Genomic DNA, 27,986 nt, shown 5'->3' with positions numbered 1-27,986 from the left:
AACTAAGACGAAGTCAAGGCGCTCTGTCTTCGATCGAGTCCGATGTGAAACAGCATAATTTGGAACTTATCGCGGTACAAATTTAATGTAAATAGGTTCGGCTGGCTTCAGAACTATGTCGCTGATTGTCTCAACTCGCCAGTTCCTCTTGATTGGCACTAATTTGAAGTTATTGCAGATGTGAGTTAAGACGCTCTTAATCTCCAGCATGGCGAACTTTTGACCTGAAATGAAAACTAGCATATCGTATATATATTTTATAGCTTAGATGGATGGACGAGCTCACGGCCCACCTGGTGTTAAGTGGTTATAGGAGCCGGAGCCCATAGACATCTATAACGTAAATGCCGCCACCCACCTTGATATATAAGTTGTAAGGTCTCAGTATAGTTACAAAGGCTGCCCCACCTTTCAAGCAGAAACACATTACTGTTTCACGGCAGAAATAGGCGCGGTGGTGGTACCTACCCGTGCGGACTCACGTGGTGGTAACCAGTAATTACGCAAATTATAATTTGCGGGTTTGATTTTTATTACACGATGTTATTCCTTTAACGTGGAAGGCAATCGTGAACATTTGTCGAGTACGTATTTCATTAGAAAAATTGGTACCCGCTGGGATTCGAACACCGGTGCATCGCTCAACACTAATGCACAGGACATGTTAGTGTGCGTAATGTTTTCTTTATTGGTTTAATGTATTTTTATGCATTATTTAAGAAAATATTAGCATTGTGCACTCCTTCTCTATGTTTTCTATAAGTGTGGGAAATTTCATACTCCTCCGTCAGCGCAATTTTCGTAAAAGGGATACAAAGTTTTTGTTTCACGTATTAATATAAACTAGAGGTCCCGCAGTAGTCGACATTCGACTATAATTAATTGGAATTGTAAGTTTGTACACTATTATGATTGTATTTTATACTTCTATAATCACAAATTACGCCAAGACTACTCTATAAAAAATACTAACAAAGACAAACAATTTTTAATCTATTCTCAATTTGACAACAAACGTCAAGAACAAAAGTTTGACAATAAATAGTATGCATGCGTGTGTGTCAAATACATGGTATGTAGTGTGTGTAATGTTTTCTTTATTGACTTAATGTATCTTTTATGCACTATTTTAAAAAAAAATTAGCATTGTGCACTTCTTCTCTATATTCTCTATAAGTGTGGAAAATTTCATACTCCTCCGTCCGCGCAATTTTCGTAAAAAGGGATACAACATTTTTTCTTCACGTATTAATATTTAGATTGGTAGATAGATACCTATGTACATATATCGTTTATTCTTCCATGTTCGATGAAATAGTGTCCATCGCATCAGTGACTATCAAATCTACTGAATAAGAATAAAACTATTCCAATCATTCCGATTGTGTAAATTTGCGAACAACGTTTCATTGTTTGCAAATTGTTTTTAATGGAGTTCGGTTTTTATTTCAATCTAAATAAAAAGTTAGCATCCTCGGTTACCGTGAGACGTAGACAAAAACAAAACTGTTTTTATGGTACATATAGTAAAATGAATATAATAAATTAGAGGCTGAGCTGTCAAAATAGTTTAGCTATCAACTTTTTGTGTTAACTTGTTCTGGTAGAAGAGTCGGAGAAAACATTAATGTTAAATAAATAAAAACGTCTCGAGTAGCCATTTTACTTTTTTTTATGAAGGAAGGATTACTGGTAGCCCGGCGGGCTTTCCGGTTTCACCAGGACAGGTGGGCGAGCAAGGGCTCAGCCAGGAGGGGTGGGGTTATTAACAGCTGCCCGAGCCCTCCGGAGACACCTAAAGCAACTCAAGAGCAGCTGCTTCACGAGTGAATCTACTACCAGATCGGAATCGCAACCCGCGGAGAAGATCCGGCGAGAAACTCAGCGGGCTGATGTTTAGGTTAGGTTGCACGGCGAATTCTTTGTCGAGTTCGACGAGTGCGGCTACCGGGGTCTCTAAGCCTGCTCCTAGTGTGAGAGCTGAAGGCGTCTAATGCAACAGTTATTGGATCTGTTGGATCCGTAAGGACGTGGCCGTGTTACTATAGAAAGTGAAAGAAAAGTGATGAATCCAATTTTCCTGTTGCGAAATACGTTTCGTTTGGCTCTGTTAACTCTTCACAACCTTTCATGGTGGGGTTGCGTGTGGAATTTTATGGGTTTTGAGCTCGCACTGAAGCCCTACGTCAGCCATCTTCTACGCGTCGGGTCCCTGGAAAGGATGAGGCCGTCGGCACCTACCTAAGCAGTTCCTGGGTCCCGCGCTGAACGGAACAAAGCTGTACGGATGCTGTATTTCCCCGCTGAGGAACCTCTCGGGCTGGAATTTCTCAGGCTCGGGAAAGAAGTCCTCGCGGCGATGCAGGTCGATGGTTAGCACGCATACTTCTGTACCAGCCCTCATTGGTACACCACCTGCGGGATGTAATGAATTAAATACGCAATCTGGCAGCCTATCTGATTATAAGTGATTTCAGGCACTAATGTAGATTGCAGACGTTTTTATTTATTGCTCATATAGGTGGAGGAGCTCACAGCCCACCTGATATTAGCGGAGACCATAGACATCTACAAACGTAAATGCGCCACCCACCTTGAGATATAAGTTCTAAGGTCTCAGTATAGTTACCACGACTGCCCCACCCTTCAAACCGAAACGCATTACTGTTTCACGGCAGAAATAGGCAGGGCGGTGGTACCTACCCGTGCGGACGCACAGGAGGTCCTACTACCTGTAATTACGCAAATTATAATTTTGCGGGTTTGATTTTTATTACACGATGTTATTCCTTCACCGTGGAAGTCAATCGTGAGCATTTGTTAATTACGTATTTCATTACAAAAATTGGTACCCCTCTGCGGCATTCGAACACCGGTGCATTGCTAGATATGAATGCATCGGACCTCTTATCTTTTAGGCCACGACGACTTCATTTCCACACAGCGGTGTACGGTTATGGCTAACATAGACACCATCACTCACATATAGACTTTGGCAATAACTTAACATCGGGAGAAGTAGGAGCTCATCTGCCTATCTGCTAGAAAAAAAGAAGACTATGCACGTAAGTCATAGTTTAACTTATAGTGTATATAGCTATAGTTCTGAGCTTATTTTTACATATTTTGCAAAGATTTCTAAAGAATTTTTGAAAAAAAAAGTACCTTTAAAATCCGTTAAATTGAATGTTTTTTTATTTATTTAATGCTTAGGTGGGTGGACGAGCTCACAGCCCACCTTGAGTTAAGTGTTTACTGGAGCCCATGGATATCTACAATGTAAATGTGCCACCCACCTAGAGATATAAGTTCTAAGATCTCAGCATAGTTACAACGGCTGCTCCACCCTTCAAACCGAAACGCATTACTGCTTTACGACAGAAATAGGCGGGGCGGTGGTACCTGCCCGCGCGGTCTCACAAGAGGTCCTACCACCAGCAAAAAGTAATTTACCTAAAGTGATGTCTTCGGTTAGAACTCTGCCTATTCTGTGCGGATTCGGATATAGCCTTAAGGTTTCCTTGATGACCGCGTCGAGGTATTTCATTTCTGTGAATTCGGACAGAGTCGGCGTTTCTTTACCGCGCATTACTTGATTATACTCTTCGAAGATGCGTTCCTATCAAATGAAAGTAAAATCAACGTCACTTCATCATCATCATTATCATCTCGGCCTGTCCACTGCTGAACATAAGCCTGTCCAACTGATGTCCAGTTCACTTGAGGATCTTTTTGTCAATGTCATTTATCTATCTCCTATAATCTCTATCGGATTAGTTTAATATAGGAATTGCGATTCTTATAAGGTGCAATTTTATAGAAATCGACCATAGGTACAGTGAGATTTCAGCCGAATATAATTGTTCGGAACTAGTTTAAATTATTAAATAAGCTAAGCTAAGTAAATATCTTTATTGCGTTTTAAGGTTTTGCCAGATCTCTGCTATTCTACGATAGCCATGACTAAATAGATTGTTTTGGTGTGTGTGGCTATAGATTGTTAAGTAGTTACCTGTGCTTCCTCGTGATCTGATAGCAGCATGAGCGAGAAAGTCAAAGCAGTCCCCGTAGTATCGTGTCCCTGAAATGAAAATCTATAGATTTACTCGCGGACATTATTACGTTGTGACCGGGGGTGGTTAAGTAGAGCATTTGTGTGTTTGGATTTATTCATAGAAAATTTTGAATTACGAATGATAATCGTAAATTAAATTACCCTAGAACGAAATTTGTTTTCAGAGTGAAACTTCTTTAGGCGCGTTGAGAGTAAAATGTAACTCGCGACAGATTCGTTACGGCTAGAGAAAAAATATACAATTTACGAAGACCGAGAGTGAGAAAATAGACACAGCGTCTCGCAAACCAATCGACCGTGGAGAGAGGGAGAAAGCGAGCTAGGTCGGTTCTCTTATACACAGCACTCCCTATTATAATATAAATTTGATTTAAGGGTGATAAATAAAGAGAACCAATTTCTACACACCGCAAAAGAAGTTTCACTTCTTTCACGTGCACCAAGTTGCACGCGTCACACTAAGAGATCCATTAACGGTGCTTTTAGGCACCACAAGCACCGGTCACCATTCTCGTCGAACCCGTCGCTTGCGACGAAGGGCTTGACGAGCGAATTAACCCATAGACAGCCCACTGAGTTTCTCGCCGGATCTTCTCAGTGGGTCGCGTTTCCGATCTGGTGGTAGATTCTGCGAAGCACTGCTTTTGCTAGGGTCAGTGTTAGCAACACTCCGGTTTGAGCCCCGTGAGCTCACCTACACACGTTAGGGCGAAGCTGAAATAGCCTCCCAAGGATATCAGCATAGGTAGGAAAAAAAAGCGTATATTGTATGTATGTATTTGGTATAATTTTACAGATATGGGCAAACAGGCAGACGGATAGACTGGCGTACAGTAGGTTATCAAGCAAGATCGTCTCCGTTGGTGTCAAGACCTTTTTTTTTTTCAACCCAGGGCTCACTTTGAGGTTGAGGTCATAATTAGATCGGATAACGTCTTTCTTACTAGTTGATCAGATATCAAATCCGTTGAAATCGATAATACAGCGTGTATTACTATTTGTTAGACGGGTGAATGTGCTCATGGTCTATGTGATCTTTAGGCGCTATTGAGTCCCATAGACATGTCAGCGCAAATGCCGCCACCTATCTCAAGCTATGAGGCCGAACTATCAAATTGTATAACGGCTGTTCCACCCCTCAAACCAGGCATCACGATTGCTTTGCTGCAGAACCCGCCTATTTCTGCCGTGAAGCAGTAATGCGTTTCGGTTTGAAAGGTGGGGCAGCCGTTGTAACTATACTGAGACCTTAGAACTTATATCTCAAGGTGGGTTGCGCATTTACGTTAGATGTCTATGGGCTCCAGTAACCACTTAACACTAGGCGGGCTGTGAGCTCGTCCACCAATCTAAACAATAAAAAAAGACACTAGGATTTATCCTTTCGAGCTTCCATTGCGACCAGTATGTAGTAACATTCGTATGTACGATAATTATAAAAATTATCATCAAAAGCTTACCGCAAACATAAATGTGTTGACTTCTTCCCGGATCCCCTCTAAATCGATTTCACGTTTCGCTTCTGCTTCTAGAAGCAAATCCAACAGCACCGTTCTCTTCTTTCTGTTAAATTCATCACGTTCCACCAATCCTTTATCAAGGCTGCTCAGTCTCTGTTCCTTTCTCTGGACGATGACGTTATCAGCGAAAGAATGGATGACGTCAACGTTTTTAGCAAATTCTCTGCCCGCACTTGTTCTATTGAATACTGCATCGATGTAAAGCCAAATTCTGGGCAGTCGATAAATACATATTTGACCGATTTTTGAGATGGCATCTTTGTATGCTGCCGTGTTTACCGATCGGTCTGTGTCTAATTTTGTGCCCAATGCGGTCTCTGTAATTTGAATGAAATATTTCCGAAATCAATCTACCAAATAATACAAAATTTTAACCAAAAAAGAAAACCGTTAAATATGTTTATTAAGGATAACTCAAAAGCTTCTCTATCTATATAGGAAAACTCAAATGGGACCAGGGAATAGGAGAATCAGCATCAGCTTTCAAAGATATTTTCTCCCTACCTATTCGCTGATAGCTTAAGGGGCTATTCTAGATGGGTGGGTGAGCTCATGAACTCCACTGGAGAGAGTCTACTAACAGCAGCCCTAGCAAGGACAGTGCTTCGCAGCAACTACCGCGAAGATCCGGCGAGAAACCCAGTGGGCTGTGTCTATGGGCTAGTTCGCTCGTCGAATTCATCATCGTAAGTTCGGCAAGGACGGTGACCAGGACTTGAGGGTCTTAAAAGCACCGAGAGGGAATCCGGGGGATCCGACAAGACATGTTTCGCGCGACGGCAGCTTTGCGTTGCCCCGTCGTCTGGCTCGGATAAAAAATGGATCATCAAAATCCGTTCACCTAGAAAAAAATACAGTCGAATCGAGAATCTCCTCTTTTTTAACGAATAAAAGTGTTTCGACAACAAGTGAACCAGATTAAATATCTGTTTTAGTGGCGCAATGCCCATCTTTATTTCGTGAATCGATTCTAAAAACACGAAGTTAAAATAAATAAATTATCGGATCATCTCACCACAAATGGTAAGCAAAGTGAAGTTATTCATGACAGGTAATATGCTTATTGCCTCTCCGTTACTGGCCCTAAGCTGGTCCACCAGACGACGGCTCCTCTCCTCAAAGAGGCTTGCGAAGTCCTTGAGTATATCAAAATGGAATGCCGAAGTTAGGATCTTCCTTCTCTTGAACCATTTACTGCCTGTACATGAATTTCGAATTATAGAAAGCAGTCTAGACTCGACTCAACGAACTAGACGAACTCGACGCATGGAATTTGTGTCTTCTTTTTTTTGCGATACCAATGTTACAGTTGGTGCAATGTCGTATTTTTAATAATTGTTAATTATTATTTACCAACTTATTTATCTTTTATGTAAAATAGAGCGAAATGAGATGAAGTTGATTTATTTGAAATTGTACTCAATTGGAAGGAAATTAAATGAAATGGAATGAAACGACTCATTTCGTTTGATTTCTAATGATATAATGACGGTGTGGTTTGTTATTTACTCTCCTGTTAGCGGGAAATTTGTACTCAAAAGTAAATAAGTCAAATACACCATTTTATAAACGCTTCAAATGTTTTGGTAGTGTACAGTACATATAATATTATAATATTAACAAGAAACGGAGAAAATTAAGCTAGGCACTAAGTGATACTAATTTTATTATATTACTATTTATATATAGTATTTTTAAGATAAACATTAAATTGGCGCGCGAATTTTGTCGACTGACATCTTTTTTTTTAGGTTGAAAGATCACTGGTTTTTTTTTATTGCTTACATGGGTGGACGAGCTCACAGCCCACCTGGTGTTAAGTGGTTACTGGAGCCCATAGACATCTACAACGTAAATGCGCCACCCATCTTGAGATATAAGTTCTAAGGGTCTCAGTATAGTTACAACGGCTGCCCCACCCTTCAAACCGAAACGCATTACTGCTTCACGGCAGAAATAGGCAGGGTGGTGGTACCCACCCGGGTGGACTCACAAGAGGTTCTACCACCAGTAATACTGGTGGCCTTTCCAGTTTCACCAGGACAGGTGGGCGAGCAAAGGCTCAGCCAGGAGTGGTGGGATTTGCTAACAACTGCTCGAGTGCCTCCGAAGGAGACCTAGCAACTCAAGAGCAATTGCTTCGAAGATCAATTGCTGAGAAGATCCGGTGAGAAATTCAGCGGGCTGATGCATGGGTTAGATTGCACGTCGACCTCTTTGTCGAGTTCGACGAATAGGGTTACTGGGGTCCCTAAGCCTGCTCCTAGTGTTAGAGCTGAAGGAGTCTAATGCAAAGGTTATTGGGTCTGATAGATCCGTAAAGACGTGTCTAGGGCGTTGACGGTGACTGGCTTCTGCATGATCAGAATTCGGGGAGTAGTCAGCGGCGGCAACGATAAGGCGATTATCATGACGCATAGCCTTATCGAAGTACCGTTCCGACGCTGACTTCGTGTATTTTTGAATTCTGAGTCTGCCGAGAATAAATGCGGCACGGAGACTGACATCTATCATCATCTATGTAATGAAACTGGAACATTACTATAAGACACTCGTCTGAATCGTTTAGTTCCTCTCTTTGTCGCCGATTTGGCGAATGTAAAACAAACCGTTGCCTTGATCGCCTAAATATATCATCAGTGGGAGATGCGTTGAATTTCTATAAGCACGTCTTTTACATGTGTCACAGCTCTCTTTGTTGCCGATTAGCTAAATACGAAACAAACCTTGCATTGATCGTGTGTGATAGTATTTTAATAGCGGTGAGTGTATTTCGATATTTTTATATATAACTAGTCAGGTCATAAGTATTGTCACACAGTAAAAACTTTTCTTTTAGAATGCTGGCCACAAAAAAGTTTATTGAATTCGAATTTCGAATTGTTCATGAAAATAAAAATGTATACTTTTAGAATTTTACTCATTTTTAAATATGGAGTGGACGCTTAAAGAAGACCGTGTTGCAGTTATTTCGTTGCATCTTTGCGGTTACGGGCCAATTCAAATTTTTAACATACTGAAAAATTTGAATATAACCAAAAGATTCGTTTATCGTACCATCAAACGATACAATGAAGACTCTAGTGTAGATGACAGGTCAAGAAGTGGTCGCCCTCGGTCTGTTAGGATTCCAGCAGTGATAAAAGCTGTGAAGGCGCGAATTCAAAGAAATCCCAAACGTAAGCAAAAACTGTTGGCCCTTCAGATGGGGTTAAGCAGAACCACGGTGAAAAGGGTGTTAAATGAAGACTTAGGGCTTCGGGCATATCGAAGAAAAACAGGACATCGTTTGAATGCTCGTCTAATGGACCTGAGACTGAAGAGATGCCGCGCTTTGTTGAAGCGGTACGCGGGAAAAAAATATCGGGAAATTATTTTTTCGGATGAAAAAATTTTTACCGTAGAAGAGAGCTACAACAAACAAAAAGGTGTACGCACACAGTATTGAAGAAGCGAGCAACCGTATTCCGCGTGTCCAACGAGGTCATTTTCCATCCTCACTCATGGTATGGTTGGGAGTTTCTTATTGGGGCTTAACAGAGGTACATTTTTGTGAGAAAGGTGTAAAAAGGAATGCAGTTGTGTATCAAAATACAGTCCTGACGAACCTTGTGGAACCTGTTTCTCATACCATGTTCAATAACAGGCACTGGGTATTCCAACAAGGTTTGGCGTCAGCTCATAGAGCGATGTGCACACAAGACTGGCTGGCGGCGCGTGAAATCGACTTCATCCGGCACGAAGACTGGCCCTCCTCCAGTCCAGATTTGAATCCGTTAGATTACAAGATATGGCATATAACACTTGGAGGAAAAGGCGTGCTCAAAGCCTCATCCCAATTTGGAGTCACTCAAGACATCCTTGATTAAGGCAGCCGCCGATATTGACATGGACCTCGTTCGTGCTGCGATAGACGACTGGCCGCGCAGATTGAAGGCCTGTATTCAAAATCACGTAGGTCATTTTGAATAAACTTTAGTGTCATAAGAATCTATGTTTTGTTAAGTTCATTTTGGTATATGAATGGTTACATAATGAATAAACTTGTTTCAATTATTTTACATTAAACATGTGACAGAATTTATGACCTGACTAGGTATATGTAAATTAAAGCATTCTGATGTCATTGTGATTTGGGCATCGTTTCTGAGCCCAGTTAGCGTGCTGCTATCACAAACGGAAATTAAACATATCATAACGTAAAGCCGTCTTTTATACATAAGTAGATAAATAGTAGAGTTTTATGTCAATATATACGTACCGGTTGATAGTAGTAAGCCAGTACCGAGCCAGGGCTTCAAGAAATCGTAAATCACGTTCTTGGTAATATTCTTCGAGTGTGACAGGACGACCTGCGGTTTTAATTCAACTGTGAATTATTTAATATTTCTTGAATACGGCGCAGAGTACGTGGCACACAATTAGGGACCGACTTTTCGCTGCTGACCGTACTGGCTAAGGATCGTGGGGGATCGTGCTCGACTTCTGCGAGTGCGTAGTCCTAGCTTGCAGAAGAAAGCGACGGGGCTTGAGCGACTGAGAGAACGTTTCTTTTTCTCCTTACCAATACTCCTCCGTCGAGCCCTGTCCGAGATCTCATCCAATCCTTCCTATTGCTCATCATCTTATTGCTTTTTCCTACCGGCCCCCAAAGTGTTTCAGTTCATATTAAGGAAAACTAAGTCGTACGGCAACTGGGTAATGAATAGTCGCCTCCCCCCTCCTGTTGTGAATTAGCGGAGTAGCCCGTAGTATGCATGTGGTGCCATCAACTAAGCAAGTGACTAAGAGGCCCGGTGGCCTGTTTCCCGTAGGGTCAGAAGGCAAGGAGAGATACCCTCTGCAGCGATGCGTATAGCCTTGCCAATATATTACAGATTTTATTGAAAAGATAGAAATCTACCTGAGAAACTGAAAAACTTTGTTTCCGGTATCCTTTATTCCGTGTTCGGTTTGAACATAGCTCCTAGGCAATCGAGGTACTGACACTTTTTTGTATTAGTTGGGTGGACTATCTCCGTGTCCGCTAACGGTTAAGCGGTTAAGCGGGGCCTTAAAGTCTCAGAAAATAAATGAGTAGTCACCATAAGTCCTTACGTACGTATTTAAGTCTCAATGTATCAGTTTAACATAAAGATTAATCTATGCATGAAAACTGGTCTTCAAACCTTGATAAATTCTTAGAACGAACCTCGACATCGTCAGGGTGGTGGAGGTAGACGATGCGACGATAGAACACCTTCTGCATGTACCTTTGTTTGTACGTCTTTGAAAGTTGTCGTTCATACTTGAATTTTTCGCCTGGAAATAAGGTTTTACATTTGAAAAGTATTTTTTGGAAAATGAAAAATCTGCTAACAGTTTCGTCTTGGTACTGTCACAGCTCGCTGCCATACCAGGGTGACCTGAGTGAGGTGAGCTTTGTGCTCTTTAAATTTCAGTTCCTTTCTTATATACAGCTTAATAAAATAACTTTTTTCTTTCTGTGAATTATTAGTTCCGGGTTGCGATCTGAGTTTCAAGTTAACCCAAAAAAGACTTCTCTCTGTGTTATTTTCCCGCCGCTTATAGCGTATCTTAGGAGTTCTCAGAAGTATTCCGCTGTGGATTGGGGCTCAGTTGCATCTTTGACATTACCGATGCTCATTACCGGTATTGACCGTCCGTCGGGTTTTATCCAAAAAAAAAACATCACAAGTCTTACCAGGCGTCATGTTGAACATATCCAACATATTACCAATGATCGGTAATTTGGCAGGACCAGGTAATGAGTCTATAGGATCGTCCTCCTTGTAAAAGAGTTTCCACAGTGCGTATATCACAGCGACGACTAGAAGACTGAACCACATGTTGTTTCCTGCAAAAAAAATATAGCAATTTGCCTCACAAGTATTCTATGGATTGCTACCAGCTTTAGACGATGCGTCTACAACCTTAACCTTATTTGAAGGACCCTATTTGTAATAATGTAATGTTTTTTATAGAATCTAAAGATGTACGGTTTGTTTCACAAATGTATGTTGCCGGTATCTGTCATTTTGTTAATGTTCAGCGCGGGACGTAACGCGTTACGGCGCCAGTCTGTTTGGCATCCTTTTCTCTCACGCATGCGGCAGCGGTACCGAGAACGTATGTAACTCCTTACTTTTTATATATCTTTTTTAATTTATATTATAATTTCCTTACATTATCATAAATAAAATTTAACTAATGGCTTTTCTCAAATTAAACAATTTCAATATTATTTAGTTCAAATTAGATTAGTTTAAGTTGTCACTTCTGTCGGTCGTCCCGTTTTTTTTTTCTATTTTATTAAAATTACAAATTAACGCGCTTAAGATATCTTTACTCTGGTTTTCGTGAGACGCAGGCCGTCGTCTGCGACCACGAAGACTGTAAAGTATTCGCAACTCAAGAAATAATTTTAATGAGCGCAAAATTAAAGCGTAAAAGTTGTTTTTGTTAATTGCGAAATTTACAAATTCAAATTATAATTATACATATTTTAGGTTCAATTTTCGATGAACAAACAAAAATGTAACACCCGCAGCTCACACTCACTCATAATTCTCCTGCCCTTCTCCTAGTCACCTGGGGTCGGTGCAACATGTTTTCTCCTTCCATACTCGTATACCATTTCTTTGCTCACTCCCCTCTTACACATATCATCTTTCACACAATCCATCCATTTCTTCTTAGTTCTACCACTTCCTCTATATCCTTCCACATTCATAGTCAACACTCTCTTACCAACCTCATTTTCATTTCGTCTCATCACATGTCCATACCATCCCAAATCTTCTCAACTTCGCAGGTCACTGTTAGAATAAATGTAACTAATCTTCATGCATATTTTTCTTGTTTTATATTTATGTTTTCATTCTGTTTTTGGCTTGCGAATACACTTGTCTAGTGTTCGAATATATTTTTTTATAATAAACTTGTCTTTTTTACCTTTTTATTTAACGATTAAAATATTAATCCGTTGACAAAATCTTTAATACAATTTTCAGAGCATACTCACCTTTATAAATGTACTGTTATTTCAAACCATATCTCTGTAATGTGTTCCATCCGAATGTGATCAATGAACATCAGTGAAGTCCTCTACGAAGATACGCGTAGGTGATATCTTTATTATTTAAAAATCCTTGAATAATAATTAATCACTTGTGTAAATGCCTTTTTGTCTGGGGAACGAAAATTCACTTAATGTACACATGTTTTATGAATAACAAGCTTTGGCCCACGACTTCGTCCGCTCGGAATAGTTACTTTGGCATAACGCTATATTTTTTTTATTTTTTTTTTATTGCTTAGATGGGTGGACGAGCTCACAGCCCACCTGGTGTTAAGTGATTACTGGAGCCCATAGACATCAACAACGTAAATGCGCCACCCACCTCGAGTTATAAGTTCTAAGATCTCACTATAGTTGCAATGGCTGCCCCACCCTTCAAACCGAAACGCATTACTGCTTCACGGCAGGAACAGGCAGGGCGGTGGTACCCACCCGCGCGGACTCACAAGAGGTCCTACCACCAGTAAAATTTTACCCGCGACTTCATTTACGTAGAAACTGAAAATATTTTTGAATAATACAATGTTAAGGAGCTGTTTAAGGTACCAAAATCACGATTTTTAGCCGACTTCAAAAGAGGAGGCTATCAATTCGACCATAATTTTTTATCTATGTATGTTCACCGATTTCTCGAGAATGCTTGAACCGATTTTGATAATTCTCTTTTCTATTTTTTGTTCAAAATGGTAGACTTCCCGAACCGTCCTGTAATCATCAAGACCTGATGATGGGATCCTGGAGAAATCCACAAAAATCTATAATTTGTGTGAGTGTGTGTGTGTGTGTGTGATTTCGAAATGAATGCTTCTTTAATTAACGGGTTTTAACCGACCTCAAAAAAAGGAGGAGGTTCTCAATTAGACTGTGTTTTTTTTATCTGTGCTACCCGTGCCCAAGCCTGGATGAGAAAAAGTAGGGTTGAGTTGGAGTTCAACTTTTCCACCGTAAAACAGTCAACGCCGAATGTTGGGTGGCGGTTAATTAGCCGGATCCAAATAAGGCTTCAGCGGCCGCGAAGAACTAAGTCTCTTCTAAAAGCACTACCGTGGAAGGACGCGGGGCCTTGTGTAATTTCTCAAGAAAGCCTCATGAGGCCACGACCCTCATTGAGGATTATCAACGCAAGGACAACCCTAGATTTTTTTATAGATAACCTTAGTTTTCGGTTTTTATTATTTTATCAAGATGTGCCCAGTAGTTTTAAAGTTATCCTCAAGAATGTATTAATTATTATATGTATTAAATGAAATGAATTAATTTAAATCTAATACATACATACATATAAATGAATTGCTGTTCGTTAGTCTCTATAAAACTCGAGAACGGCTGGACCGATTCGGCTAATTTTGGTCTTGAATTATTTGTGGAAGTCCAGAGAAGGTTCAAAAGGTAGATATATAAATAAAATGCTCGGAATTAAATAAAAATAACAATTTTGTTTCCCCTTTGATGTGGCCCCCGTCGGACGGATTCCTTTTGTTTGTTTTAAGTTTATTTTATACAGAAGTTTAGGTATTTTATTTATCGATTGAGGCACTACGAAGTCTGCCGGGTCAGCTAGTGTATAATAAATACATTGATGATTATTATTCTCATTTTGTTTTGTTGGAGTCAGTTACCTTTTCGTAAAACCTTTGTATTGTTTGCAGTTGTATTTGAACCCACGGCTTGCTTTTGTACTTTTGGGTTAGGAGTAAATCGAACAGGCGTTAGGGGCGATTGGTGGGTCACCCTCGCTGGTCACGAGGTATCGTAGTGCCCGTAAGGTTCAGTTTCTGCTAGTATACCGCTTTGCAGAAGCTGCTGGCGGAGCGTGAGAGAGAACGCTCTTCTCTCATAGCGCCAACCCGTTCCCGTGGCTGAAAAGCTGTGGGCTAATTCAAATGACCTCACCCGGATTGGTACTACGTACGTACTATGTGTCTGTTTGGAAACTAAGGAAGAATGAGGTTAGGCCCAAGAAGACTATGTGTAAGCTGCTCTGCATGCAAAAAAGCAACTGCGTGACGAAAGAGCGGACTCTACAACCTACTTAGGTTACGACGTAACAGGGTCTTCTTTGCGGGCTTCAGTTAGTCCGCGGATCAAAAGTCTTAGTGGCAATGGCTGGTTCAGCGTCTCGAGGGATGTCAGGAAGAGATGGACTTCGCATGAAACATGTCCCCGCGTCAAACGCGTCTGGTACCCTCGGTTGAATTTTTCATTCGGTATTTATTGTGTCAACTCTGACATGCCCTGCCTACCGTCCTAAAGCAAAAGCAGACGCCCGCCGATTGTCTCTTAATCCTAAAAAAGCAGAAATGTTCTTAACGGATCCCAAAAATAAAAATAAAAACACATGTAGTTTAATATTTAGTTATGTACAATTAACAGTTTGGATCTATATTCAACACTAGAGACAAGACCAGAAAAAATTGCACTGGCAAGTGGAGGTCGGTCTCTGAAGCTTTATGCGTTACTGAAATACCTAGAAGAGCTAAAGTTATTTTAACTTACGCTTGTAGCTGTAAACTTGTACAAATGCTCTATTTCGTCAGCATAGCTATGTAGAATCCGTGTGCTTGGACTAACAGGTGGGGACTTAAGCTCCGAAATGACAACCTGGCCACAAAACTAGACATATTCTGTTTAATAAAATGTTGTTACACAAAACGTATGATGGATGAATGATAATGAATCAATCATGTCTGATTATGATTTGAGACATCGTCTAACATACTTTTTTTTTGGTTGTTACAGATACAAAATGATTTTGGCTGTAGTTATATTGATTATTTTTATATTCTTGATATGGAAGGCTTTAGAGGATGAGGAGAATCCTCTTGACTCTCTTCCCGGACCAGAAAGGAAGCCGATCATTGGAGCCGCTTTGCGATTCGTCAATTTAAATACAAGTATGTATACAGTATTCCTTGGTGGGAGCTTGCTGCTGATGGCGGTCGCAGTTGGTTTCATACGCTTACCAAGAATCATAAAAACCTCAGTTGACCGGTTGTATACCACAATGGACTCTAAGTTTTGTTTGTTAAAGGCCCAGTTCAGAAATTTGTGGTACCGGTGGTACTTTTACTGGTGGTAGGACCTCTTGTGAGTCCGCGCAGGTAGGTACCACCACTCTGCCTATTTCTGCCGTGAAGCAGTAATGCGTTTCGGTTTGAAGGGTGGGGCAGCCGTAGTAACTATACTGTGACCTTAGAACTTATATCTCAATGTGGGTAGCGCATTTACGTTGTAGTTGTCTATGGGCTCCAGTAACCATTTAACACCGGATGGGCTGTGAGCTCGTCCACCCATCTAAGCAATAAAAAAAAAACTTCCAAACATGATATTCTTATTTAAATTTTAAATAAATTCCGACACCCTAGTCCACAGCTTGTTGCTGTCGCGGTATCATCAAACAATACCTCAAAGCGCACACAGTGGAACATACGTCACAGAACAGAACAGAGAGAACTAAAATTACTTTCGTGAGACTAGAGATCAAATTAAAGTTTACGGTCCTGGGGTTGGTCTTTGGAATATGTATAAGCTTTTCATTTACAGGAGAAATGTTTATAAAACTGCGCGAGTACCATGCGATGTACGGTAATAGATTCGTTGTGAAGATATTCAAGAGGAGAGTCCTGCATCTGTCTAACGAGAAGGATGCTGAGGTTAGTAGCTCTTATTTTAATGGTACGAAAGGAGAATATTCTGTATTATTATCATTAATAGTGTAATAAAGTCGTAATAAAGCGATAAGTTCATGACCAGTGTGGCGTAACCTATCCTCTTCGACCATTTCGATGCAAAACATGGAAACTAGACTATTGCCTTGTATGAAACCCGTCATCATTTTAATATAGTTACATAAAAATATGACAGAAATAGTTTTCGAAGTAGATGTGTAGTGTAGATAAATTGAATATACGGTCGACCTGATTGTAATTAATCCACTAATATGCTTTCCAACGAGTTCAAAGCAATAAAAAGTAAAAAAAGATAATGTCTTTGATTTAAAGAAAATTATAATACATTTAATAATATGATACAATATACAACACAACGTATGATGGTCCGTCTATTTATGATCAAACATTTGTGATATAAAACACTTTTTAGCGGTTATTCCCCTTCTTGTGGCTTAGGGTTGAATCGCTGGTGTATCACCCAACATGTTGGGGCCTTCGTTTAGTATGCAGGTTAAATACACTAAGGATTAGTGGCAGAGGGGTCTTGTGAGTTCGCACGCTTAGGAACCGCTGCCCTGCCTATGTCTGTCGTGAAACAAATATGCGTTTCGGCTTGAAGGCAACCGTTGAACTGTAAAACTGAGATTTAGAACTCATGTCTCAAGGTGGGTGGCGGCACTATTTATGCTTGCTGATATCTGCGGGCTCCGTTAATCATTTAAAATCAGGTGGGCCGCGAGCTTGTCCATCCATCAAAGCAATAAAGATAACACTCCTCATTCAGTCAGAGCTTTAGGATAAGCGCAGCGCCGTCTTCCGCAAATTTTACCACCTCACTCATACGCATTGCTGTTGTTCATGTTTATCAGCCTTCTTTGTTTTCCCCCTACCTATGCTGATAGACTTGAGAGGCTATTTCAGCTTCTCATTGACGTGTAGGTGAGCTCACGGGGCTCGAACCGGGTGTGTTGCTAATACTGGCGCTAGCAAGAGCAGTGCTTTGTAGAATCTTATCACCATATCGGAAACGCGACCCACTGAGAAGATCCGGCGTGAAACTCAATGTGCTGTATCTATGGGTTAATTTACTCATCGAGCCCTTCGTCGCAAGCGATGGGTTTGGCGAGGACGGTGACCGGTGCTTCAGGTATCTAAAAGCATTGTTAATGGATCGGGAGGATGCGTAATAACGTGTTTAGGGCTATCGGCCTATAGAGGCAATCAAGCTCCAAATACTGGTAGTGTCAAGCTAACTGCTATGCATAATTATAAATTTAAGATAAACTGAAAACATTATACGTGCAACGTGCCTTTTTATATGTTGATCGAGGCATACAAAAGACCTAGCTACGACCGCGCTACGATAAATTCATGTTTCAGCTATCCATTCTTGTTTCAGGTCGTATTGTCTCATTCGAGGAACATTAAGAAAAGCAAGGGCTATACGTTTCTGAGTCCTTGGCTCGGGAGCGGTCTCCTGTTGAGCACCGGTAGATTATCACAGATCTACTCATTGAATTAAGAATATTAGATATATTATAAAATGTGGAAGGCTTTAGAGGAAGAGGTAGACCTAAGACAAAATGGATGGATTGCGTGAAAGACGATATGTGTAAGAGGGAGCGAGCGAAGAAATGGTTCTTTTTTATTGCTTAGATTGCTGGACGAGCTCTCAGCCCATCTGGTGTTAATTGTCTACCAGAGCCCATAGACATCAACAAAGGCCGCCACACCCACCTTAAGATATGAGTTCTAAGGTTTCGGTATAGTTATAACGGCTGTCTAAACCTTCAAACCACTCAACCCCAGGTGGGCTCTAAGTTCATCCACCCATCTAAGCAATAAAAAAAAAAAAATATTGTTTTTCGGAACTTCCATGAAACCTTATGTGTGTCGGTAGCGAGATTTAACTTGTTGCCGGTTCTTACGATTACCGCCACATCTATATATTAATACGTGAAGCAAAAACTTGGTATCCCTTTTTACGAAAGTTGCGCGGACGGAGGAGTATGAAATTTTCCACTCTTATAGAGAATATAGAGAAGAAGTGCACAATGCTAATATTTTTTTAAAATAATGCATAAAAGATACATTAAATCAATAAAGAAAACATTACACACACTGCATACCATGTATTTGACGCACACACGCATGCATACTATTTATTGTCAAACTTTTGTTCTTGACGTCTGTTGTCAAATTGAAATTAAATATTGTTTGTCATTGTTAAAAATTTTTATAGTGTAGTCTTGACGAAATTTGTGATTATAGAAGTATAAAATACAATCATAATAGCGTACAAACTTACAATTATAATGAATTATAGTCGAATTTCGACTACTGCGGGACCTCTAGTTCTGCTAAATGTGCCCGAGGTACATATGTATACACGAATACTCAAGATCAAACATCTAATTTTTAAAGATATATTTACAACTATGTAGTAGACTATCCTATTTGAGATTTCGTTATTCAACGATCTTTTTTTTTTTAAATAAGTAGTATTAATTATTATTTTAATAAATTAATATTTTTATAATAAGGAACTTCGTTCCTATCCGTATCCCACGACACCACACATCTTTTTTTAAATACCGGAGATTTCATATCACACAAGCACGTGCATAATACGTAATTTGAATATGAAAATTAACTCGGCAATGGATTCTAAAAAGAGTAAAAAGAGCGTACAGTTTCTCAAAGTTGACAGTTGAAACGTAAAAAGAGAATACAACACAATACGAGCGTAATATTCCCACGTCGTGCTTTCTGTTTGTCAGACAATCGTTAACGTTATAAATATAATGAACAGTCCAAACGTCAAACGATAGTTTTTCTTAAATCAACATAATATAGTACAGCAAATAATTGAATATTTTATGGAATAAATGATTTTAGGGTGACCAAACTAAGTATTACATCTGTCGAAAATATTCACGACCTCCCATCGAACCAAGTTTTTCTTGGCTATATTTTTATATAATTAAGTTGCCCAGCAAAGGACAGATACAATTTGATCAGTCCTTTAACCACAGGAAAACAAAGCATTTATAGAAATACAACTGTGCTAATACCTATCAAGAATAAAGATTTACATTAAGCAAAGCATAAATACAATTATTTTTATTAAATATCAAAATTTAAAACACGAAGCTACTTAAATTGAAACAAACTAAGATTAGCCTCAAACAATGAAGAAAACTAAGAAAAAAAACATCTGACAATAAAATTACATTAACAGAATTATAATCATCAGTAAAATTATGTGCATAATATCATTGGTTTTTGTTAAGTTAGCTTAAGCTACGATACTATTGTGCACTCACTATTTATCTGGTGTACACTACAGGGGCATTACATTACATTATATTACAACATTTACATTGTTAATGTTTCTGTGAGGCTTGTTGACTGAGACAGAGAAATGAAAATATCGTTACTCTTAATATTCAGCTTAGCAAGTAGCCAATGTCCTACATTCTTCTTCTTCTCAGTCGTACACTCCTGAGGGAGTGGTCGTGGCTACGCATGTCTCAATGTTTGGTTGCGGCTTTTGAGAGACTTCTCCATCTCTCTCTATTTGTGGCGGTACGTGTACACTCAGTAAGGGAACACTTCGTAGATAACTTAACCAAGTCTGTCCACCTTGTGGATGATCGGCCGCGAGAGCGTTGACCGTCTACTCTTCCTTGAACCCCTAAACGTTCGAATGAGCTTTCATTACGAATGATATGTCCAAACATATTAAGAATTCGCAATTGCACAATCGACGAAAGCCTTTGTTTGATTTGGAGCTCTTTGATGTCCTGTATACATATACCTAATATAGATTGAATCGTCGGTAGCCGAAAGTCAAGTGACGCACTGTGAACTTTTAATGAGCCTTCTTCGACTTTTGGAGTTTGTTCTGTGAACAGGTTTTCGTTTTAAGTTCGAAAAATCATTGCCGATCCCGTGTAAACATCCAATTGCTTTGCTGCCTTATTCGATTTGATGCTAATGTGGCGGTAGCTATCATACAACACAAGATATATAACAGATGCCTGAATCTCGCTTACGACATTTTCAAAATAACCTTACATATAATTAAAGAAGCTTATTTTGAAATAGTATTATCATGTTAGAGTATGGGGTTCGATTACCAATCTGTGCAAAGGTCAAGCTTCGAGCTTGGGGACGGTGAATGTATATAAGTTGAGCGAGTTCACAGCCAGCGTTGCCAACTCGAAATTCGTCAAGGTGGGAGATAGGGTTCTACAAGTTGGTAGTTTCCAACAAACCCTACTATGAAAAGTTGGTTGGAAAACCCATACTTTTCAAGTCTTTTAGATACCCTCCAATAAGAATCTGGCATCCTTAATTTACTTTTCGATTGGATAAGACATATTTGAACTATTTTTATTAGAAATCCAATGATAAAATAAAATTACAGGCCGCTAATATTCTTCTTTTCCCATAGTTTAGAATATTTTTGATTGTAATGCATTTTTTTAATTATCGAGGAGGAGAATTTTCTTCGTTTTCACTTTCTCTTTCACTCATTTTGATAGCGTTCAATTGAAACGTTTTAAAAATTATAATCAGTTATTTGTTAATTGAGTCGCGTTAGATATACAGTTCAATTCTGTTCAATATTATTTTCATGGCGGATGGATTTGAACTTTTTGAAAACTTCAAAAGTTGGTAGATAAAGTGGTAGGTTTGATTACGAAACTAAAAGTTGGTAGATCTACCGAAAAGTTGGTAGAGTTGGCAACGCTGTTCACAGCCCACTTAGTGTTAACGCGTTGTACGCTTTCCGACCCATCGGTGGGTCTGGCCCAATTAAAGCCCAAAAATACTCTATTCCAATTACGAAGTCCCTTTTGACACTTCTTAGAACGTAACTCTTCACGCTTCACATAATTTGAAATAATAATCATTTTTTATTCATGGTCGTTAACATCATTAAAAAAATACACACTCAATCTAATCATCATCAGCCTGCGGCAGTCCACTGCTGGACTCAATCTAAATCATTATACAATTAATTCACACACACACACAATAACATAATAATAACATCTGTCTAATGGGACTTCGTAATTGGAATAAAGTATAGTTCTACTAGGCCTAGTCTACTAGCCGATATACCATTTGGGCTAAGCCAAAATCAGGGTCTCAGTAAATTTTATCAATTTGAGATTTCCATTCGAAAATTTATAAAATGAAAAAATTTGCATGGAAGATAAATATTAGCAACTTTTACGGTCTAGTTTGAATATTTTAAAAGGCTCACGGGTGACCTTCGTGGTCTGGATGGTTCAGTGAGATAAGGCTCACCGGTGAGCACCGCGGCCTAAATGAAAATGCTCGATTTTTCATATGGCCTTCAATGTGTTAAATGGTTATCGAATGCCATACAAATCATAACGTCAATCCCGCCTACCAGCTTTACCAAACTGGAATGCCTGACTTCTTCGCGATAGGATGCTGATACCTAACCGTGCGGTTTTACAATAGGTTACGCTCTAAAATTCTTTTTTAAATAAATCAAGTTTCAATTTCCTTGGTAGGTTTTAAATGGCACAGCAGACGTAAGATTCTGACACCAACGTTTCACTTTAACATCTTGAAGAGCTTCTTAGAAATCATCAAGGACAAGAGTTGTGACTTGGTGAAGAGATTGGAGGAGTACAGGGGCGAAGAAGTAGACTTGATGCCCGTTATCAGTGACTTTACATTGTATACGATTTGCGGTGAGTTTATTTGTGATTTTCCTACGGTGAAAGCACAGTATAAGGACTAGTTTCAGCATTATTACTTAAAGACCGAGGCCGCATTTGTTGTAATGCGCCGTCTTAGATATACTGTTGTCAGTTTTTAAACCAAAAAACCAATCTACTTATCTTTCTATCTATCAGCACACAGAAGTCCCCGAGCCTCGACACAACGACCCGTTCTGCGCTAACTCCTATCAAATACAAAATATGAATATTTGCGCAATTTTCAGATTACTCTGTAAAGCACAGATAAGTAACGCATTATAAAAAAAGTGTTCTTATTTTTCGAATATCGTTTAGCGTTGGACCGTAAATTCCATTACCAGTGGCGTCACTTCGGCTGGGTTATTGACTAGGAAGGAAAGCTTTTTTCTCGGGAAAATTAAACCTGTTACATTAATTCTGAATAACAAATTTAACTGTAGATAAATCACAGGCTTGCTACATTACATGGCGCTTGTTACATTAATTCTGAATAATCTCATTTAACGTGAATAAAAGTAGAGAATATAAAAAAAATGTATCGTGTATGTGTAATTGATGTAATTCTAGGACTCAAATAACAGATAAATCTACATACATATGCACCCGGGACTACGTTGAGTTCCAAAAAGGCTGAACGTAAGGAACATGAACATAAGTCGCAAAAGTATACCCAAATAAAATATCTATGACCCGAGAAAAAAAAATAAAAACTGTAGAGCTTTGTTATTTTAGAAACTGCGATGGGCACCCAGTTGGATTCAGACAAGTCAGCAGAAACCAAGGAATACAAAATGGCCATACTACAAATAGCATCCTTGCTGCTCAACAGACTGACCAAAGTTTGGCTCCACAACGACTTAATATTCCACCAGCTTACCGTTGGGCGAAAGTTTCAGAAGTGCCTCAAACAAGTCCACTCTTTCGCCCATAATGTTATAGTTGAGAGGAAACGACAACGGGCATCTGGTAGAGACTATTCTGTTGTTGCAGAAGATGTATTCGGTCGTAAAAAGAGATTGGCCATGTTAGATCTTTTATTGGAAGCGGAAGAGAAAAATGAAATTGATTTTGAAGGAATAATGGATGAAGTTAATACATTTATGTTTGAGGTTTGTTGATATTTGAAAGAAAACTCGTATTTTTGCATCAATGCTTTTTGATAGGATAATAACTATTTCAGAATATACCAAAGTCGTCTGTAAAATGGGTGTAAATACCTGATCAGTAGCTCAGTGGCCTCGAACGGATCTTAGTCACCTTGTGCATGCTGAGCATGAGGGCTGAACCCTATCTGATCATCGCGGCCATCGCAGAAGCTTTGGTTTTTTATAAACATTTATAGAGGTAAGAGGCCACCAATATTGGCTAGCCGAGCCTACCATAACCTTTAATTTTAAATAATGCGTCATTGTTCTTCGTCGCTTTCTTCATTACTGAATGTCATGTCTTTGAAACTTGACCGTGGCCTGTCTCGTGAGCAGTTTCCACTTAAAGCAACAAGCGATCTTTTATTTCACCATTCAACGATTTCTCGACAACTTTGACACTTATGGTGCTGAATAGGCCGTGATATCTATCAACCTTCGCTAAACTTGGGTTACTATAACTTAGCTTTATTTCTTACAGGGACACGACACAACTGCAGTCGCTTTAACGTTCAGTTTGATGTTGGTCGCGGAGGACGATCAAGTTCAAGTTGAGTAGCTTTCTGTTGAACGCATTACAGCAACTTTTTTTTTTTGCGATGGCCACATTTGTGGTCACCTGTTCGAATTAGTTATTCTAATGGAATTACAACTTTGAGTCATCATCTATTATCATTTATATGCATCATCATCCATTCATTTCAGCTCCAAAGTTCGATTTTTGCGAGGTCGTCTTCCTAAACAAGTCAGTTATTACTGAAGTCTTATTTTACTCTAGGATCGCATTTACAAGGAACTGCAAGGGATTTTTGGAGACTCTAATCGTCTGCCAACAATCAGTGATATTGCCGAGATGAAGTACTTGGAAGCTGTAGTGAAGGAGACTCTGAGGCTGTATCCAAGTGTCCCGTTCATCGCTCGAGAGATCACTGAGGACTTTATGTTAGGTATGATTCTTCATTGTTGACATTGTCAGACGATAAAGAGCCGTAGCTCGCCCCGAATTTGAAACGTGAAACAGACAATTCGAATCGCACATATAAAGGAGAAGTTGTCTGAAGCTAACCTAGTCAAGGAATTCTCAAAATTGTGCCCGTTTTCTTGTGTTCATTTATTTGTCTTGTCCCTGTTCAATTTTAGCACGTTATACGGGGGCTTGTGGTTAGACTTCATCCTTTTCCCCCTTTAAATACGAGATTGAGTCCCTAGAAGAATATGATTTCAAGAAAATTGAGGTGTTCACTTGCTTACAATCTATTTTTTTCTTTTTTATTTAGATGACCTAAAGATAAAGAAAGGATCAGAAGTAGTAGTCCACATTTATGACCTGCATCGTCGTCAAGAGCTGTTTTCTGACCCCGAGAAGTTCCAGCCCGATAGATTCCTGAACGGAGAACTGAAGCATCCATACAGCTTCGTGCCCTTTAGCGCAGGACCAAGGAACTGTATTGGTTAGTTTGACGTTTTTTTCGCTACACTAGACACGAGAACAAGTTTTAAATTTTATTGTATATCGGATCCCCAAACCAATAAACTGGCGATCACTACGCTCAGAAAGCGCGGGCTACGCAATTTTATGTGCCTATATTTGTAGTAATAAAGTACCAAATATAAATAGAGTACTTAGTTTTTAGTACTTAGTTTTAGAGTTTTAGTAGTCATCGTGGCCTAACGGATAAGACGTCCGGTGCATTCGTGTTGAAGCGATGCACCGGTGTTCGAATCCCGCAGGCGGGTACCAATTTTTCTAATGAAATACGTACTCAACAAATGTTCACGATTGACTTCCACGGTGAAGGAATAACATCGTGTAATAAAAATGAAACCCGCAAAATTATAATTTGCGTAATTACTGGTGGTAGGACCTCTTGTGAGTTCGCGCGGGTGGGTACCACCACCCTGCCTATTTCTGCCGTGAAGCAGTAATGCGTTTCGGTTTGAAGGGTGGGGCAGCCGTTGTAACTATACTTGAGACCTTAGAACTTGTATCTCAAGGTGGGTGGCGCATTTACGTTGTGGATGTCTATGGGCTCCAGTAACCACTTAACACCAGGTGGGCTGTGAGCTCGTCCACCCATCTAAGCAATAAAAAAAAAATACTTAGCCTCTAACTAGATATTTCGAATGTGAAGGGTCTTGCAAAAAAACTTCGACTTATTGACTTAACAGGAAGTTTGAGGAAGTAGGTACTTGATGGCTAAAACTTCGACTTATGTCGACGCTATTTTTGAAAATATTTTCCGAGGAATCAAAAAAAATCTGTTTAAGTTTAATGATAGGTATATATTTATTGGTTTGGTTGGCAAAAACAAATTTAGGTTTGTCAATAGCTTATGATACACAGCTGTGTAACAGATGTGTGACTGTCTGATTTTGTAAATTCTAATTATTGAGTTTAAATATGTGTGTGTTAAAATACCTACGCAGGGAAATAACATTTTATTCGAGTTACAAAGTCTAAATAATTCAAGATACTGAGTAAGTCGTCGTGGCCTAAAGAATGATACGTCCGGTGCATTCGTGTTGAGCGATGCACCGGTGTTCGAATTTCAGGCGGGTACCAATTTTTCTAATGAAATACGTACTCAACAAATGTTCACGATTGACTTCCACGATGAAGGAATAGCATCGTGTAATAGAAATCAAACCCGCAAAATTATAATTTGCGTAATCACTGGTGGTAGGGTCTCTTGTAATTCCGTGCAATTTCTGCCGTGAAGTAGTAATACGTTTCGGTATGAAGGGTGGGGCAGTCGTTGTAACTATACTTGAGACCTTAGAACTTATATCTCAAAATGGGTGGCGCATTTACGTCGTAGATGTCTATGGGCTCTAGTAACCACTTAACACCAGGTGGGCTGTGAGTTCGTCCACCCATCTAAGCAATAATAAAAAATAAAAACTTGGGAGCTTAGTGGAAAGACACGGTATTTTTTTCCGATTTATTGAGGATTTCGACTTTCAAGAAGATTCGAGTTATAAATACTCCACCGTACCATGAAATATACTGAGAAAATCCTCCTTCACAATGATAAACGTGCAGGAATAAGATCTGAATAAAACTTTTAGAAAGATTATTTTCAATACGAATGCACCAGTTGATCCTTAATGCTATCTAGATATAAAATAAACTCAATCGGAGCAATAGCGATCACAGATCTTTTTTGTTTCATAGAGTTACAATCTCTGTGGAGACATAATTGTATTGTCGTCGTAAATATACTCGTCTGCTGTCATCGTCTATCGTCACAAATTACGATGTGGTGAAACCTCAAAAGATTTGTTTTGATGCACAGTGTGCTTAGTGCGAGTTTTTTAACGTTCTCGATAGCGTAAAAGTTAACTCTAATTTGTATGGAGTTGGAACGTTCGCCTACGTTTGCCGTTAGGGGCGCTTTCTTTTTTCTTTTTTTTTTTCGGGCCTACTGCCGAACCTCCTACGAGGTCCCCGCGCCTAGGGGGCGCGCGGGGTATGTGAGACTCAACTGCTCTGCAGATCTGCAGGTGTTGAGAGAAGATCGTGGGCCCAAGGATTTTAGGGCCCACCCACTAAACGACTCCCCTGCACTTTTACACCCGACGTCCGATCTCCGTCCGGGGTCAGAACGCGGTCAGAGTAGGGGGGTTCCCGCGGTCAACACTACAACAAGACACGGCCGTTAGGGGCGCTGCTCCAACTGCATACAAAATTGAGTTAACTTTTACGCTATCGAGGACGTTAAAAAACTCGCACTAAGCACACGGAAACACAAGATTTACACAAACACAGAAATTGGTTTAAGTATTTTTTGCGAATGAATAATATTACTAAAACCATTACAGGGAACAGAGACACTTTACGGAACGAACCATAATATTAATTTAATAAATCTTATTCAATAATCAATTTCACAATTAATCATGACTTTACCACTTTTGGAATCCCGTTGCCAACTGAGAAGAAATGTCACTCTTTGTTAGAGCACTGCTCCCATTGTCACTCTTTTTTCCCTACGCTTCCGTCCACACAGCTTTAACGTATAAAGTTTTTTATTATTTAATTGCTTCAATGACTGAACGGGCTCACGGCAAATCTGGTGTAAAAGGGTTACCAGAGTACAGCACTAGTCTCTCCACCTTGAGACATGAGTCTAAGTTCCATTTTTATGAGAAACGGCCATCACTCTCTTCAAATCAAAGGTATTATTTATTTATTTATTTATTTTCATTAGGTATGCCTACTACTTAGCAGAAATAGGCAGGTTGGTAGTACTTACCCGTGCGGGCTTAGAGTACGCCCAGCTGCCAGCAATAAATTTACAAAAAATATAAATTAGTAGTAGGAATAAAGAAAGTTTAATATGTTTTGGTAGGAATAAAGAAAGCCCAATGACTTGTATTCCTATTAATTCATGGTTTCAAAGATCTTATGGTATAGTATTCTAGTGATTGTAGACTATAACTTCTTTTCAACAGGTCAACGCTTCGCGATGCTGGAAATGAAGTGCGTCCTCAGTGAGATCTGTCGTAGCTTCAGACTAGAACCCCGCACTAAAGGTTGGCGACCTACCCTCGTAGCCGAAATGCTTTTACGACCAAACGAACCTATTCATGTAAAGTTTATTAAACGCAAACAAAGCTGACAATGGTTTTATTAATGTTAAGCACACAGGTAGGGCGTGTAAGTGAGGGCTTTATGTTTTTTGGTCAGCATTCGGATTGTTATGAAAATACAGAGAAATGAATAAAAGGTGACATCTTTAACTTT

General features: G+C 39.6%; 2 protein-coding genes across 3 annotated transcripts; one reads left to right on the top strand and one right to left on the bottom strand.

Moving 5' to 3' along the window:
• Positions 1-58: 58 nt before the first annotated feature.
• Positions 59-12,746, bottom strand: LOC149500527 (cytochrome P450 4C1). 2 transcript variants are annotated; one of them, XM_089736462.1, is made up of 10 exons: positions 12,620-12,746; positions 11,300-11,452; positions 10,787-10,896; positions 9,857-9,947; positions 6,611-6,793; positions 5,536-5,912; positions 4,013-4,081; positions 3,454-3,619; positions 2,242-2,415; positions 59-224 (listed from the first exon to the last, which is right to left on the bottom strand). In XM_089736462.1, exons 2-10 carry the CDS (start codon positions 11,442-11,444, stop codon positions 67-69), a joined length of 1,473 nt encoding a protein of 490 aa, XP_089592588.1. In that variant the 5' UTR covers positions 11,445-11,452; positions 12,620-12,746; the 3' UTR covers positions 59-66. The 2 variants fall into 2 exon arrangements, with proteins under 2 accessions (XP_089592588.1, XP_089592589.1); XM_089736463.1 differs by lacking the exon at positions 6,611-6,793.
• On the top strand, positions 11,642-27,982 carry LOC149500526 (cytochrome P450 4C1-like). The gene is made up of 10 exons (XM_089736460.1): positions 11,642-11,724; positions 15,416-15,570; positions 16,220-16,329; positions 17,747-17,837; positions 21,903-22,085; positions 22,827-23,203; positions 23,721-23,789; positions 24,018-24,186; positions 24,517-24,690; positions 27,695-27,982. The coding sequence occupies exons 2-10, from the start codon at positions 15,423-15,425 to the stop codon at positions 27,859-27,861; spliced, it is 1,488 nt and encodes a 495-aa protein (XP_089592586.1). The 5' UTR covers positions 11,642-11,724; positions 15,416-15,422; the 3' UTR covers positions 27,862-27,982.
• Positions 27,983-27,986: the final 4 nt, after the last annotated feature.

The sequence above is a fragment of the Bombyx mandarina genome, chromosome 21 (genome assembly GCF_030267445.1).
Source record: "Bombyx mandarina strain Sakado chromosome 21, ASM3026744v2".
Taxonomy (NCBI): Eukaryota; Metazoa; Arthropoda; class Insecta; order Lepidoptera; family Bombycidae; genus Bombyx; species Bombyx mandarina.
The sequence above is the reverse complement of the archived record's forward strand: the minus strand, read 5'-3'. Positions and strand labels throughout refer to the sequence as shown.

What these genes read in the sequence shown, in the direction of transcription:
- LOC149500526 (XM_089736460.1), top strand. Translation starts at nt 15,423, where the DNA reads ATGATTTTGGCTGTAGTTATATTGATTATTTTTATATTCTTGATATGG. An exon ending in CTAACGAGAAGGATGCTGAG is followed by an intron (nt 16,330 to 17,746) that starts GTTAGTAGCTCT and finishes TTCTTGTTTCAG; the next exon opens with GTCGTATTGTCTCATTCGAG. An exon ending in TTAATACATTTATGTTTGAG is followed by an intron (nt 23,204 to 23,720) that starts GTTTGTTGATAT and finishes TATTTCTTACAG; the next exon opens with GGACACGACACAACTGCAGT.
- LOC149500527 (XM_089736462.1), bottom strand. Translation starts at nt 11,444, where the DNA reads ATGTGGTTCAGTCTTCTAGTCGTCGCTGTGATATACGCACTGTGGAAA. An exon ending in CAGATCACGAGGAAGCACAG is followed by an intron (nt 3,620 to 4,012) that starts GTAACTACTTAA and finishes TTCATTTGATAG; the next exon opens with GAACGCATCTTCGAAGAGTA. An exon ending in AACCGAAGACATCACTTTAG is followed by an intron (nt 2,416 to 3,453) that starts GTAAATTACTTT and finishes TACATCCCGCAG; the next exon opens with GTGGTGTACCAATGAGGGCT.